Consider the following 20,920-nt stretch of genomic DNA (forward strand, 5'->3'; position numbering starts at 1 on the left):
TGTGTGTGTAAATCAAGTACGAACTAGTTCGTAGTCTAGTATGAAACTTCAATGATCAATTCAATCGAGTCATACACAACTAGCATAAAGTCAAGTGACCTATCTCACTAGTAGAAATGAACATATATGATCCTCCACCAAAGTGTTTACATTTGATTGAAAGGTTTTCATTTGGCTTCCATTTTTCATACTTTTGATCTATACAACTTAATTTTTGAGAAGCGATGTCATGAAATTTTTTATATTTCTTTGACGAATAAACATTTGGCTTTGACACCAGACATTAGAATACATTTTTGCTCCACATTTTCCTAGTCAAACTAGTTTTTGAAGAAAGGCTTTTTCAGCTTTTTTTCTTTTAGATATTGACATTTGTAGAGTTTTTTTTACATAAAAAATAAATGTGAGGAGATGTATAGGCACAAGTCTACACATGTATCAAGATCAAGTAAGACTATTGACTAATCATTCATGACAAGCTTGAAGATCCATTTACAACAATCAAACGTAGATTCTAGATGTCGCTTACACTTAAAAATGTGCATACATAACAAGATAAACTTGTAAATGCATTACGCCATTAGTATGGAGGTACTAGGCCAAACTCAACATGTGATATATACAACACAAGCGATCAAACTTTTTGAGATTTTTTACTTTTTATGGGTTTCTGAATTTTTCAGCACACTAAAAAACAAATCAATAAAGTAAGATCAACAAAAACAAGGTAAACTAAAAGACCTATAAAAGAAACATGCTAGGACGGAAGCAATGACAATATGTTATGATGCATGAAACTATGACCTTAATACATTGGAAGTATTAATGCATGGACATAGTGAGTGATCATGCATGAGTACCATTCTTCACCCACACTATACGAGTGTTTTGGGTGAGGTCCTTAGAAAGAGGGATACGACCGATATAACTTTCAAATCTCGAGGTGAAGCTAACTAGGCATGATGAAATGTTTTTCAACATTTCCATAATATCTCCAATGAGTTGTCCCTCATTTTCTCCTTTAGCTTAATTTCCCTTTGTCATTCTTCTTGAGTTGTCTTGACCATGTAGAGAGTCAGCCTTCTTAAGAGCTTGAAGCTTGATGCAATTAGGTTTTGTGTGTTCTTGCACACCACAATGATGACAAAAATGCTTCACTTGAGGTCCCTTTTTACTCTTGGGTAATGACTTCCCTTTTTGCTTTGGTTTTGGACCAATGGTTCTCTTTATAACAGTAGAGATCTTAACCTTGGCTTCTCCACTTTGGGTTTCTCTACATTCATGGCCAACACGAACTTCATTTCCTTCTTGGGTTCGCTGCTTGAGCTTCCTTCACTGGTATAGCCTAATCCGGTCTTATCGTTTAAAGGTTTTTGAGAAGAGAGTACATTGTCAAGCTTCTTGGTGGAGATGCGTTCCACTTCGAAATTTGCCTGAATTATTTCAAGTTCAAGAAACTTGATTTTGGAGTAAGCATTTAGCAACTCTTCCTTCAGCTCTTCAACTTCACATTTAGCATCCTTAAGTTGCACAAGAGTAGATTTGTGCTCTTCTTCAATTTTCTTCATCTTTTTAACAACACTCTTTGCAACTTTGGCATATTTGCCACAATCTTCAAGTAACGCATCGTACACTTCTTGAAGATTCTTTTCACCCTCATTGAGATACACATCCTCATCTTCCGAAACATCAACTTCTTCTCCTTCTAAATGTACACCAAGTTCATCAACCAAGTCGCTCAACTCATCTCTATAATCAAAGGTGGTAATTGCCATGAAAGTTGAATAATTTCCATCACTATCATATTCTCCTTTTGCATCGGACTTTGAACTCTCCAAGTAACTAAGGGTAGTAGCAAGTACTTTACCATTTCTTCTCAAATAGTTTGGACATTCTTGTTAGGTTTTAAGACCTTTAGGTTTAAATGTATTAGAACACTAATTTGTAATGTTGGCAAACCATGATCAAAACATTTTAGTCTTGTTTAGATTGCTCAAAGTATGTGTCTTATATGTAAAGTTGGAATTGAGTTGCTGCAGAATTTACTGTGCAATTCTACTTGGCTCGATCGATTGAGAATTAGACTCGACTGATCGAAAGTCGTGCAGATTTTTTTTCTGCAGAATTTTCCTTAGCCTAAGCCCGTTTTACGTGTAGGATTTTATGTTTTTCTCTAGGTATAAAAGGGAAAACCCTAGCCACATTTTTAAATTTGCTGCTAATACTCTTTATGCTATGTGTGTGAATCTCTTGTGAGATCTAGAGCTGTTTGCCTTTATATACACTTAGGGTTATCAAGATCTAGATTATGTCAAGAGATTGGTGATCAATTCAGTTGCAGATTCAAGAGCTTAAAGATATACAAACGAGAGTGCTTGTACTTGCTGGGAATCCAAGAAAAAAGTAGTTCGTGGACTTGGAGCTGTCACGTGGTCGTGGTAGTAAGTTTCCTACTTGAGGTAGTAATACGATGTTAGTAGTCTAAGTCGCTATTGTGTAAATTTCAATTCTTTCATAGTGGATTTAGTTTTACCTTGAGGATAGCTAGGTTAAATTCTCCCCAGGTTTTTTATTAGTTTGGTTTTCCTAGGTTATCATATCATTGTGTTCTTTATATTTCTGCTGCTTTGCATGATATGATATATTTGTGTTAACCTAGATTTGCTTAATTTACCTAAGTTAATCACTTGGCTAAATAGCTAGGTTAATATGGTTGTGTTTAAGGGGTCTAAAAATGTACAAGTGGTATTAGAGCGGGTAGCTCTTTTGTTGAAGATCTTTTGATCTTTGAGTTGATCCTTGACCCCAGTTGTCATGGAACACCAACACTCTCTTGTTATTCCTTCTCACTTTGATGGGAATAATTATGCTCACTGGAAGGTCAAGATGGAAGCATTCCTGAAATCTATTGATGAGAGAGTCTAGAACTCTATTGAATACGGATGGGAGAAGCCCACTACTCCTGTGAGTGAATGAAAAATTTCTCAGAAAGAAGTAGCCACTTTCAATAGCAAAGCCATGAATGCTATCTTTAATGCTGTTTCTATGGAGGAATTTAAGAGAATCTCTAATGTTGAGGTTGCTCATACTACTTGGAATATCCTCCAAACTGTGCATGAAGGCACAAAGGCACTTTTAAACAAACAGGAACTTTTAAACAAGCCTTTACTGATCACCAGAAACGCTTCAAAGATAACATAGAGAAGGTGGAAACATGGAGAGCTACTTTAAGAGAAGTGGCTGATATCTCTAGTTGGCATTTACAAAATAGGTAATTTCCATGAATTTCAAATGATAAGTGTACATTTTTAGACCCCTTAAAAAAGCCAGTTTAACTTAATTATTTAGCCAAGTTATTAACTTAGATAAATTATGCAGATCTAGGTTAACATAAAACAATCATATCATGGAAAGCAGCGGAAAAATAAATAATATAATAATATGATGACCTAGGAAAACCAAACCGGTAAAAATCATAGGGAGGATTTAACTTAGCTATCCTCAAGGTAAACTGAATCCACTATGAAAGAATTGAAGTTTACACAATAGCAACTTAGACCACTAACATATTATTGCTACCTTGAGTAGGAAACTTACTACCACTATCACGTGACAGCTCCGAGTCCACGGACTACTTCTTTCTTGGATTCCTAGCAAGCACAAGCACTCCCGCTTGTATATCTTTAAGCTCTTAATGCAACAACTGAATGATCATCAAGTTCTTAACATAATCTTGATTCTTGATAACCTTAAGTATATGTGAAGACAAACACCTCTAGATCTCACAAGAGATTCACATACACATCATAAACAACAACAAGACTCTAAAGAGCTTTTGGGTACAAACCCTAGATACAAAAAGAGGCACACTCTTCTCTCTCTTAGAAGCCTATAAAAACGAGCTTAGGGTTTCCTTTATATGTGGTAGAAGTAGATCTGAAACCCTAATCCTTAATGGGCTTGGGCTAAGTTGGAAAAATTTGCAGAAAAAACAATCTGCACAAGCTTCAATCGGTCGAGTCTAATTCTCGATTGATCAAGCCAGGCAGAATTGCACAGTAAATTCTGTAGCAACTCAATTCCAACTTTACATATAAGACACATACTTTGAGCAGTCTAAATAAGACTAAAACGTTTTTATCGTGGTTTTCCAACATTACAAATTAGTGTTCTAATACATTTAAACCTAAAGGTTTTAAAACCAAACAATAAGCTTCTTTCTTATACCATGAATCATATAATTAGCTATGAGAATATAACATAACATGCATGTATTGAACTACATCATGGTATGCTAGTTAAAATGCCTAATTCATCTTCTCCATTTTTTTATTTTTTATTTTCTTAACTTTACTTTTGTATTGTTTTCTCTCTCTCTTTTTCAAGAAAAAAATTGGAGAATCGAACATAGTTGGAATTGTGTGGGGTTATTTCGTCAAGCTAGTCCTTAAATTGCTCACAAGTCCCACACGAGTGAAAAATCTTTAAGTTTATATGGAACACTTGGTGTTTTATGGATTTAAATGTAGTAATTGAAGCTTCGTATTCTAAATTGTGAAAGGGCCAAACCAAAAAGTAAATTGTACTTTTCCAGTTCCTTTGGTAGGATAAGTTTACCCACAGGCTTCTTTAGTCAAAGTCTACCTATAAAAATGGTTGAAAGACAATACATTATGATGACTGAAAAAAATTAATTCTACTATCAAGAGTTAATCAATTATTAAGTCACTCTTTTCAAAAAAAGAAACAAAAAATTTATTAAGTCACATGATGCTTTAATATTATGGAAAAACATTCTCCAATTACTCTAGCCATGCCCCATAAGAATTTAAGTCAGTTGAAGGGAGAAAATAGGCTTTTGCCCTTTTCAAAAAAAAAATCCAGCATTTTGCCATCTTTTCTAAACTAATTAGGGAAATGCCCTCTTTTGAAACTCGATTTTCTTAAAATCAAGTTAAGCCCTATAGCGACGTTTTAAGGAGCCTATAGTGACGTTTTTAAGGACCTATAACGGCGTTTTGTAACTCAAGCTCCATGAAGTCGAGTCATAGGTAAAAAAAGAAGAAGAAAAACTTGCATGTAACTTGATTCCAAGGAGGTCAAGTTACAAAATGCCGCTATAGGTTCTTAAAACGTCACTATAGGCTCCTTAAAACGTCGCTATAGGGCTCCAGAATTTTTTTTTTGAAACTCAATTTTAAGAAAATCGAGTTTCAAAAGAGGGGCATTTTCCTAATTAGTTTTGGAAATGGGGTATTTGCTCTTTTTTTTTGTGCGAAATGGGCATTTGCCCATTTTCGCCCTCAGTTGAAGACTTGAAAGTCCAATTTTAGAGACAATTATAACACTTTTAGGGTTCGTTTGGGAACAAATTATTTAGTTGGAATTGAAAACTTTTTGCTGAAAATATTGTAGATAAAACTAAAAGTTAGTAGAAATAGTACCATAAGACCTATAAATAGTACCAAAAAGTGCAATGGGACCCATGAATAATAACAAAAATAAGCTGAATAGTAAAATAAGCTGCCAAATATAATCTATCCAAACACAACCTTAATAAGTCAATGTGACGCTTTAACAACCCAAAATTACCTTTTGCCAAATTATAGATTGGATTAAGTCTACCGCATGCCAGTCCTTTTTAAAAGGAATTTGTTTTGGTCCAATCATTGTTTTTGGTTAAATAAATTCCTTAGAGCGCATTTTAACCCTTTTATTCACAAATCAACTGTTTAAAAAAAAAAATTATGTAATTTTGAAGAAGTAGAGCTTTAGTATTTTATAATGATATTAGTGCCTAAATAGAAATTCAAAGAACACCTCTTCTTAATCGAAGCAAAAAGAAAAAGACAAGAGAAAAAAATACACCATTATTTTAGTCCCCGTTCAAGAGGTAAAAACTTGTGCTTGTGCTGGCACTAAGGCTTAACCTTTTATTATTTGTATTCTAGCAATCTTAAAATTTGATGCATCTGTTTCAACAAAATATAACGATAACTATAGCTTTGAATATAATATACAATTCTATATGAGTAATTCTATCCACGAGCTGATGAATTCATATGTACATGCTTGTGCAAGGTGTATTCTTGCCTAGTATTTCTCTTCATCCTCTGCGGTTTTATAATTGGTTTGGACCATCATGTGATTATTTTCTATCTTGTTAACAGGCATGAGTCAGAATTGATCCAACACATTGTGAAAAAGATGATTTTATAATTGGTTTGGACCATCATGTAAATGTCTTCTATCATCTTTGCAGGAATGAGGCTGAATTTATCCAAGACATTGTGAATGAGATGATGGAGAAATTGGGTTCAAAATCCTCAAGCTCATTTGGTAATGTAAATGGTTCAATTTGAATTTGGCACGTAACTATCAGAGTATCATGCCATTTTGCATATTCATTTTATGCTGGCAAATGCAAGACAATTCTTCCAGATAACTTCTTGAAACTTGAAAACTAAGGACTAAAGAGTATTTCCTTCCCTACCATGTGTATAGTTGATAATCAATGGTGTCATGCCCGATAAAATAGATAACAAGAAACTCCAATGACACTAGTTTGTAATGAGTGAATTATTATTATTATTATTATTATTATTATTATTATTATTATTATTATTATTATTATTATTATTATAATAGTACCATACTAACTCAGATGTTGACAAATATGGAATTGGTGGTGATGATGTATATGCAGTTAGTGATGATGATGATGATGGTGATGTATATGTAGATGATGATTTATATGCAGTTATTGATGATGATGGTGATGGTGATGATGATGATGATGATGCTTCATATGCAGATGATGATGTATATGTAGATGATGATGATGATGTATATGCAGTTAGTGATGATGATGATGACGATGATGATGATGATGATGATGATGCTTCATATGCAGATGATGATGCTTCATATGTAGATGATGATGCTTCATATGTAGATGATGATGTATATGTAGATGATGATGATGATGATGATGATGCTTCATATGCAGATGATGATGATGATAGTGCAGATGATGATGATGATGCTTCATATACAGATGATGATGATGGTGATAGTGCAGATGATGATGATGATGATGGTGTAGATGATGATGATGATGCATATGTAGATGATGATGATGATGATGATGATGATGATGATGATGATGCTTCATATGCAGATGATGATGCTTCATATGCAGATGATGATGCTTCATATGTAGATGATGATGCTTCATATGTAGATGATGATGTATATGTAGATGATGATGATGATGATGATGATGATGCTTCATATGCAGATGATGATGATGATAGTGCAGATGATGATGATGATGCTTCATATACAGATGATGATGATGATGCTTCATATGCAGATGATGATGATGATGATGATGATGATGCTTCATATGCAGATGATGATGCTTCATATGCAGATGATGATGATGGTGATAGTGCAGATGATGATGATGATGATGGTGTAGATGATGATGATGATGCATATGTAGATGATGATGATGATGCACATGCAGATGATGATGATTATTGACATGACTACATAAGATGACCCTCATGTCTTGTTTATACTTTGACTAGCTATTTTTCATAGGATGAATATCAATTAAGACTTTGACAGATAGATGTGCACATGCAATTCAATGAGCCTAACCATATTTTAAATTTGTATTTGGTTCAATTACAATGATTTAGGAAGTTGTTCAATTGGCATATCTAAATCATCTTGTTTCAAAATGAAAATGGAGTTTAAGATTAATTTATTTATTTATTTTTAAAGGAGATCTAGCTCTTGACAGATAAGGAGTTATATGGTTTTTGTAATAATATTTTTTTGTTGGATGAATTTCAAGTGGGCTAGTGCTATTGGATGGCCTACAAGCAATATTTTCAGGTAACTTTGTCACATTTCTGCCTTCTATGTGTTTTTGAGATAATGTTTATGAAACAATATATTCCTTGCAGTTCAAAAGGAGAAAGTTTCAAACAAGTTCAGTTGTAAAGTAATATTCTTGTTAGATTATAAAAGAGCCCTATATATTCAAGAGGAAATGTCCTGTTAGAGAGTGCGACTCTCACCAAAGTTATTCCACAAAAAACGATCACAAAACTCTCCTTCACCCCTAACACTGACCCTGACCCTGACCCTGAACTTGACCCTCCTGACATAGACGATTCTTCTAGATTTGGAATGGGGATGAGACTTGAGAGATAGAGACAAAGCCAAAGGTGGCGGGGTTAAGTTTAGAGTTAGGAATTAGGATTAGATTTTTATTTTTATTTTAATAGGTTTCGGATCTCCCATTCTATGTATACTATCGTGGTCGGATTTGGATATGCAATTCTTTTTTTTGGCATAAATGCATTTTTAGTTCCTATATTTTGACCCGATTTCTATTTTAGTCCCTACATTTTATTTTTACCACTTTTAGTCCCTAAAACAATTAATGCGTGACGTTTAAGTCCTTACCGTCACTCAACTAATAGAAAATGCTGACATGGCTAACGGCACAGTAAAATAATAATTAAAAAATCTATTTTTGCATTAAAAAATTGCCACGTCAGCATTTAAATTAAAAATAAATAAATTTTAAATTAATATAATAATTAAATAAAAAAATAAAAAACAAAAAATTACATGAATTGAACATGAACATAAACATCAAACCCAGCAACAAACCCAGAATCAAAGAACATGACCTACAGGAAAAAAAAAAAAAAAATATATATATATATATATATATATCACTAGATCAAAGAGCATGAACAATAGAAAACACAAAAAACTCACACGAAACCACATCCAAATTAACAACAACAAACCCAATCAAACCCACCAACGATCACCGATGAGAAAGCCCAGATCCCAGCAAACCTAGTCGAACCCAGCACCCACCATCTCTTTCTCTAAACCCAGTGGCGGCAGTGCGTCGAACTCTCCCTCTTCGTCGATCGTCGAAGCGCTTGAACAAATCAACAATCACCCCAGCAAACCCATTATTTCGGCACCCACGATCTCCACAAAACCCACTCGATCAAAATCCCATCGGAACGAAACCACGTAATCAAAACCCGATCTCCATATACGCCGATCAAAACTCCGATCTCCACAGAACCCACGCGATCAAAACCCCATCGGAACGAAACCCACGCAATCAAAACCCGATCTCCATATACGCCGATCAAAACTCTGATCTCCACAAAACCCACGCGATCAAAACCCCATCGGAACGAAACCCACGCAATCAAAACCCGATCTCCATATACGCCGATCAACACTCTAATCTCCACAAAACCCACGCGATCAAAACCCCATCGGAACAAAACCCACGCAATCAAAACCCGATCTCCATATACACCGATCAAAACTTTGATCTCCACAAAACCCACGCGATCAAAACCCCATCGGAACGAAACCCACGCAATCAAAACCCGATCTCCATATACACCGATCAAAACTCCGATCTCCATAGAACCCACGCCAATCAAAACTCCATCGGAACCCACCCGATCTCCTTCCGCCGATCAAAACCCCATCTGAACCCACTCAAAAGCTGTACGAGTTCGCAAAAATGGCGCTAATAAAGCTATTCGCGCACCCATATGCGACTGTGTGTGACTTGTATTGCCGTGGAGGAGGAGGATTTGCACATCAATTCTTCTCTCTTTCTCTTTCTCTTTTGCTATTAGTTTTGGTTATTGGGTTTTAGTGTTTGTTGTTTTGGTAGCTGGGTTAGTTTTAGTTGATCTATTAGTGAGTTTTGAAAAAATCTGGGTTTGTTAGTGATTTTTGATTTTGATGCGGAATAATTTTGTTTTTAATTTTTTTTATTTAATTAAAATTAATTTAAATTCTGACGTGGCAATTTTTTAATGCGAAAATAAATTTTTTAATTATTATTTTACTGTATCGTTAGCCACGTCAGCATTTTCTATTAGTTGGGTGACGGTAAGGACTTAAACGTTATGCGTTAATTGGTTTAGAGACTAAAAGTGGTAAAAATAAAATGTAGGGACCAAAATAGAAATTGGGTCAAAATGTAGGGACTAAAAGTGCATTTACGCCATTTTTTTTCATCTCTCTCAGATCAGTTTCTTTGGATTTGGGCTATATTTCAATAATGGGCTCTGTTCCTTTATTTAGTCATGAGTCTCTTTTTCTTTTTCTTTTTTTGAATTTGGGATTTAGGAGGTACAAAATTTTGGTATGGTGCAACAAAATATTAGCTTACTTCTTGGCCTGTCACATAGTGATTCCTCATTAATGGGCCTTAAGAAGTGTTTGGTTTATAGAATTTTTAGGGGGAGTTCAAAATTTATTTATTTATTTATTTTTTTTCTAGAATCAAATTTCAAAGATTCTTTTAGAGAAATCAAGGTAACAGTTTTGATTGCATCATGGACAAAAATTGGGTAAAGAAAAGTGCAATCTTTTCATTAATCACTGTAATAAAAATTTAAGGAGACGTTTTCTTATTTAGTTAATTAAAACTATTGTCATTTACAAATAATAAGTATATTTATTAGAGAAATGCCACGATTACAAGTCAGTATAGGAAATAAAGTGACAAGCTTGGCGTAGGAGTAGTGTATAGTGTTTTTTTTTTCTTTGATGAGTTCTAGTCCTTACCAGATATGATTTATATGGTTTCAATTATTATGATTTTCATAAAATATAGTAAAGCTCAATTGAGCTTACTATTTTCATAGAATATAATAAAGTTCAATTGAGCTTACTGCTGTCGTATCGCCTACAAGCTGTACTATTAGGTACCTTTCTCCCATTTCTCTCATGTAGTGTATTTGAGTTAATCTTTTTTTTATTTATAAGAAAGTTTTATTTGAGTTAATCTCAATGAGAGCATGAGTTGTGAATTTCGGAGAAGTTTATATGGTTTCCTTGCTCTTTAGAAGATTTTTCTGTTGTCGTAATTAGTAGGGTTTGAGGGAATTATGAATGGACAGAAATTTGTCAAGTGTAGAATTGGAAAATTGAGTCATTGGTACCTAACAATTGGTAACCAATTTCCAAATTCTTGATATAGCAGATAATTACATGAGAAACAGAGTTTTCAACAGAAAATGGGCCCTCATATTAATTTGTAGAATAGTTTTAGCTCCAATGGAACAAAATCATAGAAACTCAAACACAATGTGGAACTTGTTAGGTGGTTAAGGTGCTTCAATACTTGTGAGATATAGATGGGTTTAAAAAAAAAAAAAATTTGTTAGCGGGTGCTTTTAGAACAATTGTTAATAAACTATTTAAGTAGAGTTTTGACACAACTTTCATGAAAAATATATAAAAAAAATCATTAAAAAAACATTAATTTCTTTTTTCTCTTTCCAAAAAAGTTTCTAAAAATATTTCATAAACTAATGCCCTTAGGGCATCTATTAACTTTTTCCCTATTTTTATTACCACTATTAGAATTAAATTGAAGTAAAAAGTTGTACAGGACCTATTGCAATTTTGTCTATCAGATAACGTATTCTATTATTATTAATTTATCTGTAGCTATTAAAAAAGTTATGGTGACTATCACAAGATCAAACCAATTTGCAAAGTTTGGAGAGATGCAAAATTTATTTGGCCACATGAATGGAGGTACTTCTTGACCAAATTCATATCCCAGGATTTTGGCCACATCAGTGGATTTGAAATTGAGGCATTTCAAATCTATTGATTCAAAATCAAAATCAAAATCAAAATCAAAATCCATATCCAAATTTAAGTTTTCAAACACAACTTGCAATTAGATGACCTTTCTAAATTCTTGTTAGATAATGTAATTACAAGAGAAAAATATTTAAACAAAGATGGTTCCTCATTCTATAAGAGGACCTAGTTGTGAATCAATGAATGTTCTTGTATTTGCAATTAGACATTCCAGACAATGCAAAATTCGTTACCACATTGAAGGCCATTTTCTTTTGATAAATCAAAGTAATGACTGTTGTCTCTCTCTCTCTCTGTGCAAAAGCGTATCCAAGCAAAAAGAGAAAGAAGAATGATGCCCAGGACCATCCAAGAAGCAAAAGCAAAGCATAAATAGAAAAGAAAAAAGAAAAAAAAATAGAAGCAGTGTAGAGCAGTTGAAATCAAACTTCTCGAATTTTTTATAAATATATGCTCTTGCAACTAAATTGGAGATTATAAAAATTCTCGAAAGCACTACAAGCTAAAACTCTTTCTCTCTCCACCTTCCTCTGTCTTTCTCAATGGGAAACTGCTTTGGGAAATCCCACGACATCCCAATCTCCTCAGGCTCCTCCGATGACACATCACCTCCACAACAATTTCCAAAGAGTACCCAAGGACGGTTTAGCCCAAATCCATTAAAAAAAAAAAAAAACCACTCTTTCTTCCTCTTTTACTCTAGTTTTACACATGGTCTATACATATTTTGAAAATCTAACCACCGAATTACATATTTTTTATGTTCTTAATAAACATGTTAAATTTCTTTCAAATTAGATGTTAATTAGTATTCGATCCATAAATATTTTTTTATACATAATTTAAGATTACAAAAACTTAAAATTAAAAAATTTATTGATAACATAGTTATTTATCTTTGAACTTCTTGAAATTTTATATGTATAAAAGATATAATAAGAAAATGTAATCTAACAGTGGATTTATCAAAATTTATATTTAATAAAAAAATATAAGGAGAGTTTGAAGAATTTCTTTCCAAACTATTTTGGAGATAAGCTTTCTCCATAATCATTTAACAAAGAGGAGAGATGAACATATGCACTGAAGGTTGTGAAGTAAGAAAAATAAATAAGACGAAGGCAAGTAAAGATGCAGCATGAAGAAAATGTTGATGGTAGTCTTTGACAGACGATGGTGGTACTAGTTCGGCAGCTGGCCAGAGAAAAAGATGATGATGGTGGTGGTATTGCGCTAAAAGGATTGTTTTGCTAAGGATTTGTCATTTGTAATTGTCCTTCTGGCATTTTTTAGACTGAATTTGTCATTTGTCTTAAGGTTTTTCTTATTATCTAGGTTTATGAATTGTTTTGTTGGTTAGTCTAAAGGATTTTCTTGATATTCTTTGGGGCAATTGAGAAAAGGGATTGTTTGATAAAATAGAAGTACAAAATTGGGAAATTTCTTATGTCAATTTGTAAAAAAATATGGAGAAAGAGGGCCAAGTACATACAATTTAGGGTCAAAAGTCAAAATTTTTGTGTAGCTATATACTAGTCGTTCTGGGGCAATGGCCCCCTAAGCCCACAAGTTCCGTCCCTGCTGACCCAGCCACACGTGCATAGTCTCACCACCTTACAATAAAGCCTCACCTAATGTTGGCATTACTCGATGTTAGGTGCACCACCATCAGTACTGCTTCTGAAGGATTGGGGCTTGAGTTGGGCCTAACTCATCTAATTGTCATTGAGTTTCTCTCAAAGTGAGACTAGCCCACTAACATGACTAGCCCATACTAATTTACACCCTGGTCCAAAAATACTTGGGCATAATTTCATTAGTGAAATTACCTGACATTTTTAATTCAAATGATGGCATGACATTTTTATTAGTGAGCTGATAAGTAAAAATCAAATTGACTGCTATCAAATTAATTGTGACTTCATGATATTTTTTATTACTAATTTTTTTTTTATAGTATCAAGAAATTCTTTAAATCTTATTTTTGGTTACTGTATAATTTATTTTGGATGAATAATTATTAATTATCATGTTACGCAGCATAAAAAGAAGCCTTTATTTTTTTGTTAAATTAAAGAAGACTTTGTATGTGCCAAGTAAATCACCAATCCATCAATGTCATACTCATACCATTTTTTTTTCTTTTCCCTTTTGCTTTGAAGATGCCATGAATACGCTGAGTTTCTTCCCTTCTAGAGTGTTTCCCATCGAGAGGTAGTGTGAAAAGCGGACTTTATTTTGTGCGTGTGGGCTGTTGTATTAAACTTTTTCTTTCTTTGTGTTTAAGTTTTCTAGAGTATGTTTCTCAAAAAAAAAAAAAAAAAAAAAGTTTTCTAGAGGATGATCGATAGCTTTGTTGAGCGGCTGGTAATAGAAACATAATTTGCTAATAAATTATAATAATAAGAAAAGCAATCATAGCCATAATTCATTGATTAGTGGTGCATGTATTACAATTTTTATTACATTAAGCTTACTAAATGATGTGTCACCAACGATAGAGAGACTTTCAAATATTCATTTATACGATAATTAAAATCTATCGATTACATTTATTGTCACTTTAATTTATAAGTTTCACTTAATAAAACTCTAGCTGAGTTTGGATACAGCTTATGCATCCGCGTCTGCTGCGTTTTGCGTTTTTTTTTTTTTTTTTCTTCTTCTGCTGCTGTACGGGTCAGGGGACAAAGGCTACTGTTCATGCATTGCATAAACAGTAGCCAGCTTTTGCTGACTTTTCAGCACATTTGTGGGTCCCGTGTACTGTTCACGGGACCCACAAACTACACTTTACATAATTTTTTTTATTAAAAATGGGTCCCACGACACTATTCACACATTTAAAAATTATTTTGGTACAGTATTTTCAGTTTTTAATTTTCAGCAATAAACTCTATCTATACGGACCTTCTATGTTAAGAAAGAGGCAGAGAGGAGATTTTTGTTTTTTTTTTTTTTTTGTTGAGAAATGAGAGGGGAAAGAGATTAATAAGAAGTGTCTTTATGAGAACACCGAGCGATGAGATCTTTTGGAAAGTGGCTGGAAAGTAGAATATTAGAAAATGCAAATTGAAAATGTGAAAGTAGTCAAACAAATTTCAACAAAACAAGGACAAAGGTGGGGCCGTGGGGGTAGTTAATCAATTTCCTACGGACTGGCAGCTCTTGAAAACAAGGCATTGGGGTCTTATCTTTTTCCCATTTCCCAGAGGAGAAATCTGCTCATAATCAGCCTTCATTGCCCGACATCAAATATTTCATTTTCGCCAAATTCCTGTTTCTCCAAACCAAATGACGCTTCGCCAAATCAATTCGTGTGCATCTTGTTCCATATACCTTCATGCGATTCTCTTCCTTTTTATAATCCTGCTCTGCTTGCAACCAACCACTGCAGCCCCTGCTCCAACAAATGAGACAGATCGTTTGGCTTTGCTCAAATTTAAAGAATCTGTATCTTATGATCCATATAACATTTTGAGTTCATGGAATGACTCTGTGAACTTCTGCAATTGGCTTGGAATAACATGCGATGGTCGACACCAAAGAGTCACGGCCTTGGACCTACCGGGCTACAACTTACGTGGATCTCTGTCACCTTACATAGGCAACCTCAGCTTTCTTAGGTCCATCAAACTCCAAAACAACACCTTCTATGGTGAAATTCCACGGGAAGTTGGCAATTTGTTTCAACTGCAAGAACTCAGACTTAATAATAACACGCTGGAGGGGCAAATACCATCCAACTTGTCCAAGTGCTCCAATCTCAGATTCATTCATCTTCATGTGAATAACTTTACAGGGGAAATTCCAATGGAGCTAGGCTCTCTAATGAAACTTGAAGAACTTCAACTCCTCAAAAACAATTTGGCAGGAGGGATCCCACCTTCTCTGGGTAATCTTTCTTCACTCAAATCTTTCGCTGCTGAGTACAATAACCTGGTGGGAAATATTCCAGATACCATAGGCCGATTAAAAGGCTTAGTAGTTTTCTCAATTCTCATGAATAACTTGTCAGGTATGATACCTTCCTCTCTTTACAACGTGTCATCTCTCCAAATATTTTCAGTTGCAGACAACCAACTTCATGGCACCCTTCCAACAAACATAGGCCTTAATCTTCCCAATCTCCAAGTTCTTCGATTTGGTGGGAATGAGTTCTCTGGGCCAATCCCTACTTCATTATGCAATGCAACTCACCTTCAAAAAATTGATTTTGGTATGAACAATTTTCTGGGATCAGTTCCAACTAATTTTGGAAATTTGTTGGATCTTTCATCGCTAGGTTTGAATAGCAATTACCTAGGAAAGAGCCTCCATTTCTTAACATCGCTAACAAATTGTAGCAAACTGGTCTCCGTGGATTTAAGTAAAAACCAATTTCAAGGTGTTTTGCCCAATTCTATAGCCAACTTGTCAACCAACCTCACTAAATTATTTTTTGGAGGCAATGAAATATCTGGAACTATTCCTGCATCATTAGAGAATCTTGTCAACTTAATTGGCTTAGGAATGGATTATAATCACTTCAGTGGCACCATTCCCACTAGTTTCGGGAGGTTTCAGAAGATGCAACTGTTGGCTTTAGGTGGAAACAAATTTTCTGGAGAAATACCAACCTTCATAGGCAACCTTACTCGGTTATTCCAACTCGAGTTACAAGAAAACAGATTCGAAGGAACCATACCTCCAAGTATTGTACACTGCCCAAATTTGCAGATCTTGGACGTTTCACAAAATAACCTTAATGGATCCATACCCCTAGAGCTTATTGGTCTTTCTTCCCTTACACTAATTCTCAATTTATCTTACAACTCATTGACTGGCAAACTGCCATTAGAAGTAGGTGACCTTGAAAATATCAACAAACTGGATGTTTCTAACAATAATTTGTCGGGTGAAATTCCGAAATCTATCGGATTTTGTTTGGTGTTGGAACACCTTAATCTTTCGTTCAATAATTTTGAGGGTGAGGTACCAACTGAAGGAGTTTTTAAAAACACAAATGCAATATCATTGATTGGAAATGCTAAACTTTGTGGTGGTATACCAAACTTGAAGTTGCCAAAATGTCCTGTAAAAGTCATGAAACCATGGAAGTCCATTGGCTTTAGAGTAGCAATTATTATTACTCCCATTGTTCTATTTATTTGCTTGTTTTCATCCTTTCTTGATAATTGCTACTTGATAAGAAAATCACAAAGGTCACTATTTATGGCTTCAAGAATGCCCCGCATTAGGTTTTTATACAATGAATTCAAGCAGTCACTAGACCCTGGTAATGTTACATACAAAGAACTCTATAAAGCAACTAGTGGATTTTCTTCAAATAATTTAATTGGATCTGGCAGTTTTGGCTCTGTGTATAAAGGAGATCTTGATGGGAATGGAACTCTAGCTGCTATAAAGGTCCTTAACCTTCAACAGAAGGGAGCTTCCAAAAGTTTCATGGCCGAATGCAACACATTGCGAAATATTCGGCATCGGAATCTTGTTAAGATAATAACATGTTGCTCTCACATGGATCATTGTGGAAATGAATTCAAAGCTCTAGTCTTTAAGTTCATGACAAATGGGAGCTTAGATGTTTGGTTGCATCCAGGGCTAGACAACGAAAATCAATCAAGGAACTTGAGCTTTCTTCAAAGATTAAATGTTGCAATTGATGTGGCTACTGCAATAAATTATCTTCACAACCATTCTGTGCCACCAATTATTCACTGTGATTTAAAGCCAAGTAATATTCTTCTTGACAATGACATGGTTGCTCATATAAGTGATTTTGGCTTAGCAAGGTTCGGCTCAACTATTGAAGATTCTTGTTTAAAGGAAACTATTACAACTGGGCTAGAGGGATCTATTGGCTTTGTTGCTCCAGGTAATTTCCTTCCAATCATTTCTAAATCCTAAAATATCCTAACAAATATCGTTAAATTAATTGTTTAAAACGTATTGGTTTTCTTGTTTTAGCAATTGCCGTATCAGCAAAAGATCCTCTCTCACAACATGCAACACAAAAACAAGCATACACACACTCGATATATTTTTTAAATAAAAAAGTCTAAGTAAGAAAACATGATTTATGCCAATGATAAGTCGTAAATTTGATTAGTTGACAGGTATTACTGATTATCCATTCACTTAGCTTGCTTTTTTAATCCATTTAATTCCTGAACACTATGCGTTTGAGATGATAGCTTGTCAATCGGCTATATCAAATTGTGGTATAGCAGCTCTTAAGACAGACCGATTCTACAATATTGTGTATTTTATTGATGTACGTATCGTACTCTGAACAAGCTGTCAACAAAAACTACACGTGAATTATGTAGTGGGTAATAATAGGACTTACGATTCTGTATTGAACATTTGTGAATTGTGGAGCCAGTATCTCATGAGTCCAGTATGACCATACCAATTATAAATTAGTTTGATTGAATTATCCTAATTATAACCATTAACCATATTTCCATTACTACATCTAAACCATAAATATTGCCTCCTTCTAGTGGGCTCAAAAGTATTATTCTAACGTACAAATTATCATTTTTTCAAACTTGAAACATTGAACTTGTGGCATCTATCATCACGTTTTTCCTTATGTTCAATTTCTTTTTACTTTTTGATGGACACTCCTCAAATCCCAAATTTCATTACAAACAAGAATTTCAAAATCTCCTTACATTACATAATATGTAGAGTATGGCATGGGCTGTGACACTTCAACAAAGGGAGACGTGTATAGCTATGGAATAATTATATTGGAGATGTTCTTAGGGAAGCGACCCACTGACAAAATGTTTAAAGATGGTCTCAATCTCCACAATTATGCTAAGATGGCAGTTGCACAGCCAGAAAGACTTGTTCAGATTGTAGATCCATTCCTTCGAAGAGACGTTGAAGAAATGCATAAGTACTTAGTCCCAATACTTCAACTTGGATTGGCTTGTTCAGTGCAGTCACCAAAAGAAAGAATGAATATGGAGGAAGTTACCAGGAAATTGCATTTGATAAAAAATGCTTATCTTAATTCCTGGATTTACAGACATGGACCTTTAACTAGTGGAATCCAAGTTGAGGTATTGCTATATTTCAAATTTGAATTTGCTCAAGTAAAAGTGCACATGACAATTATCTCGTAAAATAATTATTTGCCATTATGATTTCTTTCTTTGTTTAATTTATTTTGCATACACAAGCATGGATGATTTTTTTTTTTTTAAATTTTTTTGTTAGATAATCGTGATTGTCCAATTAATAGATTATCATTTTAATTCTGCTAAAATTTGTAAATTAGTTGTCCAATATTATTTATTAGTTATTCAAATTTACAACCACAGGTGTTATTGATGATCTACTTCATCTTCAAACAACCCATTTCCAATTTGCATTTAACATACAAATTTATACCTACACCCACACAACGCTTGGCTATGAGATGAGTTAATTGTAACTAATATTTTTTTATAATAAAATTGAAATATATCATTGGTTTTACTTAATAGTCAATTGTAGGTATCATGAGGGCTATGACTCTATGACTTCAACCACTTTATTTTGTTTGTTTCATTTGCAATTTTAAAATTTATCTCTCTGTCCAGACACTTTTTTTTTTTTTTTGAATTACAGTTTTTAAACTTCTATCTCTCTTGGAATGAATCCAAGGGTTCAAACCTTCACCTATATCAAATGAAGCAGCTAATCACCCTTTAATAGTAGTCAATCTAATTGAGCAGGGAAAATGGAATGAAATCATGCCACAACAATTTTTTGAAGAAAACTCAATCCGGGCTATGAAGCAAATTCCCATCCCTAGAAGAGCAACTCCAGATACATTGGTGTGGTTGGGAGAAACGTCAGGAAATTTTTCAGTGAAATCTTCGTACTTAACAGAGCACGGTGATAGATTTGATCAGAAGTATAACCAAGGTTGGAAGAAGCTATGGGAAAGTAAATTGCACGAAAGACTAAAAATGTTTCTGTGGAGGCTTGCAAAAGGGGAACTACCCCTTAAAACCCGATTGGCAAATAGCATAGGGTGTGAGGATCTGTCTTGCGTGCTGTGTGGGGAAGCAGAGGAATCAGAGTTACATGTGTTCCGTGATTGTATAGTGATTAGAATGTTGTGGTTTGCCTCTGAGATTGGCTTGAGATGGGATCATTTTGAGGCTAATTCTGCTGTGGAGTTGGTACAAAAGATATTAAACCCCCCTAAGGAGTTAATAACTGATGGTTTAAATCAAAATGAGTTCACTTTAATGGCAGCTGTGATTTGCTACGAAACATGGAGGATGCGAAATTTGATGCTTTCTAAAAATGTAAAGTTTGACCCAATGGAATTCCCTTGGAGAATTAAGTCTGCTATGGAAAGCTTTTCTCCAAGAAAGGAAAATGATGGGCAGTGTAAGGAAAGAGAGAAGGAAGAAGGGTAGTGTCCACCTCCAAGGGGCTGGATTAAGATCAATGTTGATGCTTCTTGGAGTGAAGGGAAGGCAAGTGTTGCTGGTTTGGCAAGAAACTGTAGAGGTGAAGTTTTGAAGGCATGGGCTGAACAGGTGGATGCTGTTTCTGTGGCGATAGCTGAATGCTTGGCTATTGGACTAGCAATTCAAGCTGCAAATGAAGAAGGCTATGAGCAAGTAATGATAGAAGGGGATGCAAAGATTGTTTTTGATGCTATCTGCAACACTGATCAATCGGTATGCTGGGAGCTTCATCAGTATGTTGAAATTATTAGAAGTGTAGTTAAGGAGAGTGAGACTCCTAAATTTTGTTTTAGCTGTGTTCCTAGGATTTTGAACAAAAGTGCTGACGCATTGGTTAAATGGGCCTCAAGTTCATTTTTTATTGGTTATTTAGTTGCTGAGACTCTCCCAGTTTCTGTTTCTAATGTTGTTGTTCTTGAGAGGGTCTCTTCTTGTTGTACTGTGTAATTCTGTTTTGTTAGTTTTAATGAATTTTATTTCAGCAAAAAAAAAAAAAAAACCCTTCATATATCTCTCTCTCTCTCTCTCTCTCTCTCCACCACTTTTTTTTAATTACAATTTTTAAGCTAATCTATATTCTATATCTATATCTATATCTATATATTACTAAAAGCTGAAGCGTAGCATTTATTGCTGCTGAGCTTATGTTGCGTCATCTCATTACCACATCATTTGTCACATAATTATTATTCTTTTTTTTTTTTTACAAAAAAATATATAAATAAATTATTAACTTTACA

At 34.3% G+C, this 20,920-nt stretch overlaps 1 protein-coding gene across 1 annotated transcript; it reads left to right on the top strand.

Annotated features, from left to right (window-relative positions):
* The first annotated feature begins 14,913 nt into the window (after window positions 1–14,913).
* Window positions 14,914–20,678, top strand: LOC142619083 (uncharacterized). The gene is made up of 3 exons (XM_075792151.1): window positions 14,914–17,572; window positions 18,394–18,773; window positions 19,431–20,678. Exons 1-3 carry the CDS (start codon window positions 14,989–14,991, stop codon window positions 20,124–20,126), a joined length of 3,660 nt encoding a protein of 1,219 aa, XP_075648266.1. The 5' UTR covers window positions 14,914–14,988; the 3' UTR covers window positions 20,127–20,678.
* The last annotated feature ends 242 nt before the right edge of the window (window positions 20,679–20,920 follow it).

Source organism: Castanea sativa, chromosome 12 (genome assembly GCF_040712315.1).
Source record: "Castanea sativa cultivar Marrone di Chiusa Pesio chromosome 12, ASM4071231v1".
Classification (NCBI taxonomy): domain Eukaryota; kingdom Viridiplantae; phylum Streptophyta; class Magnoliopsida; order Fagales; family Fagaceae; genus Castanea; species Castanea sativa.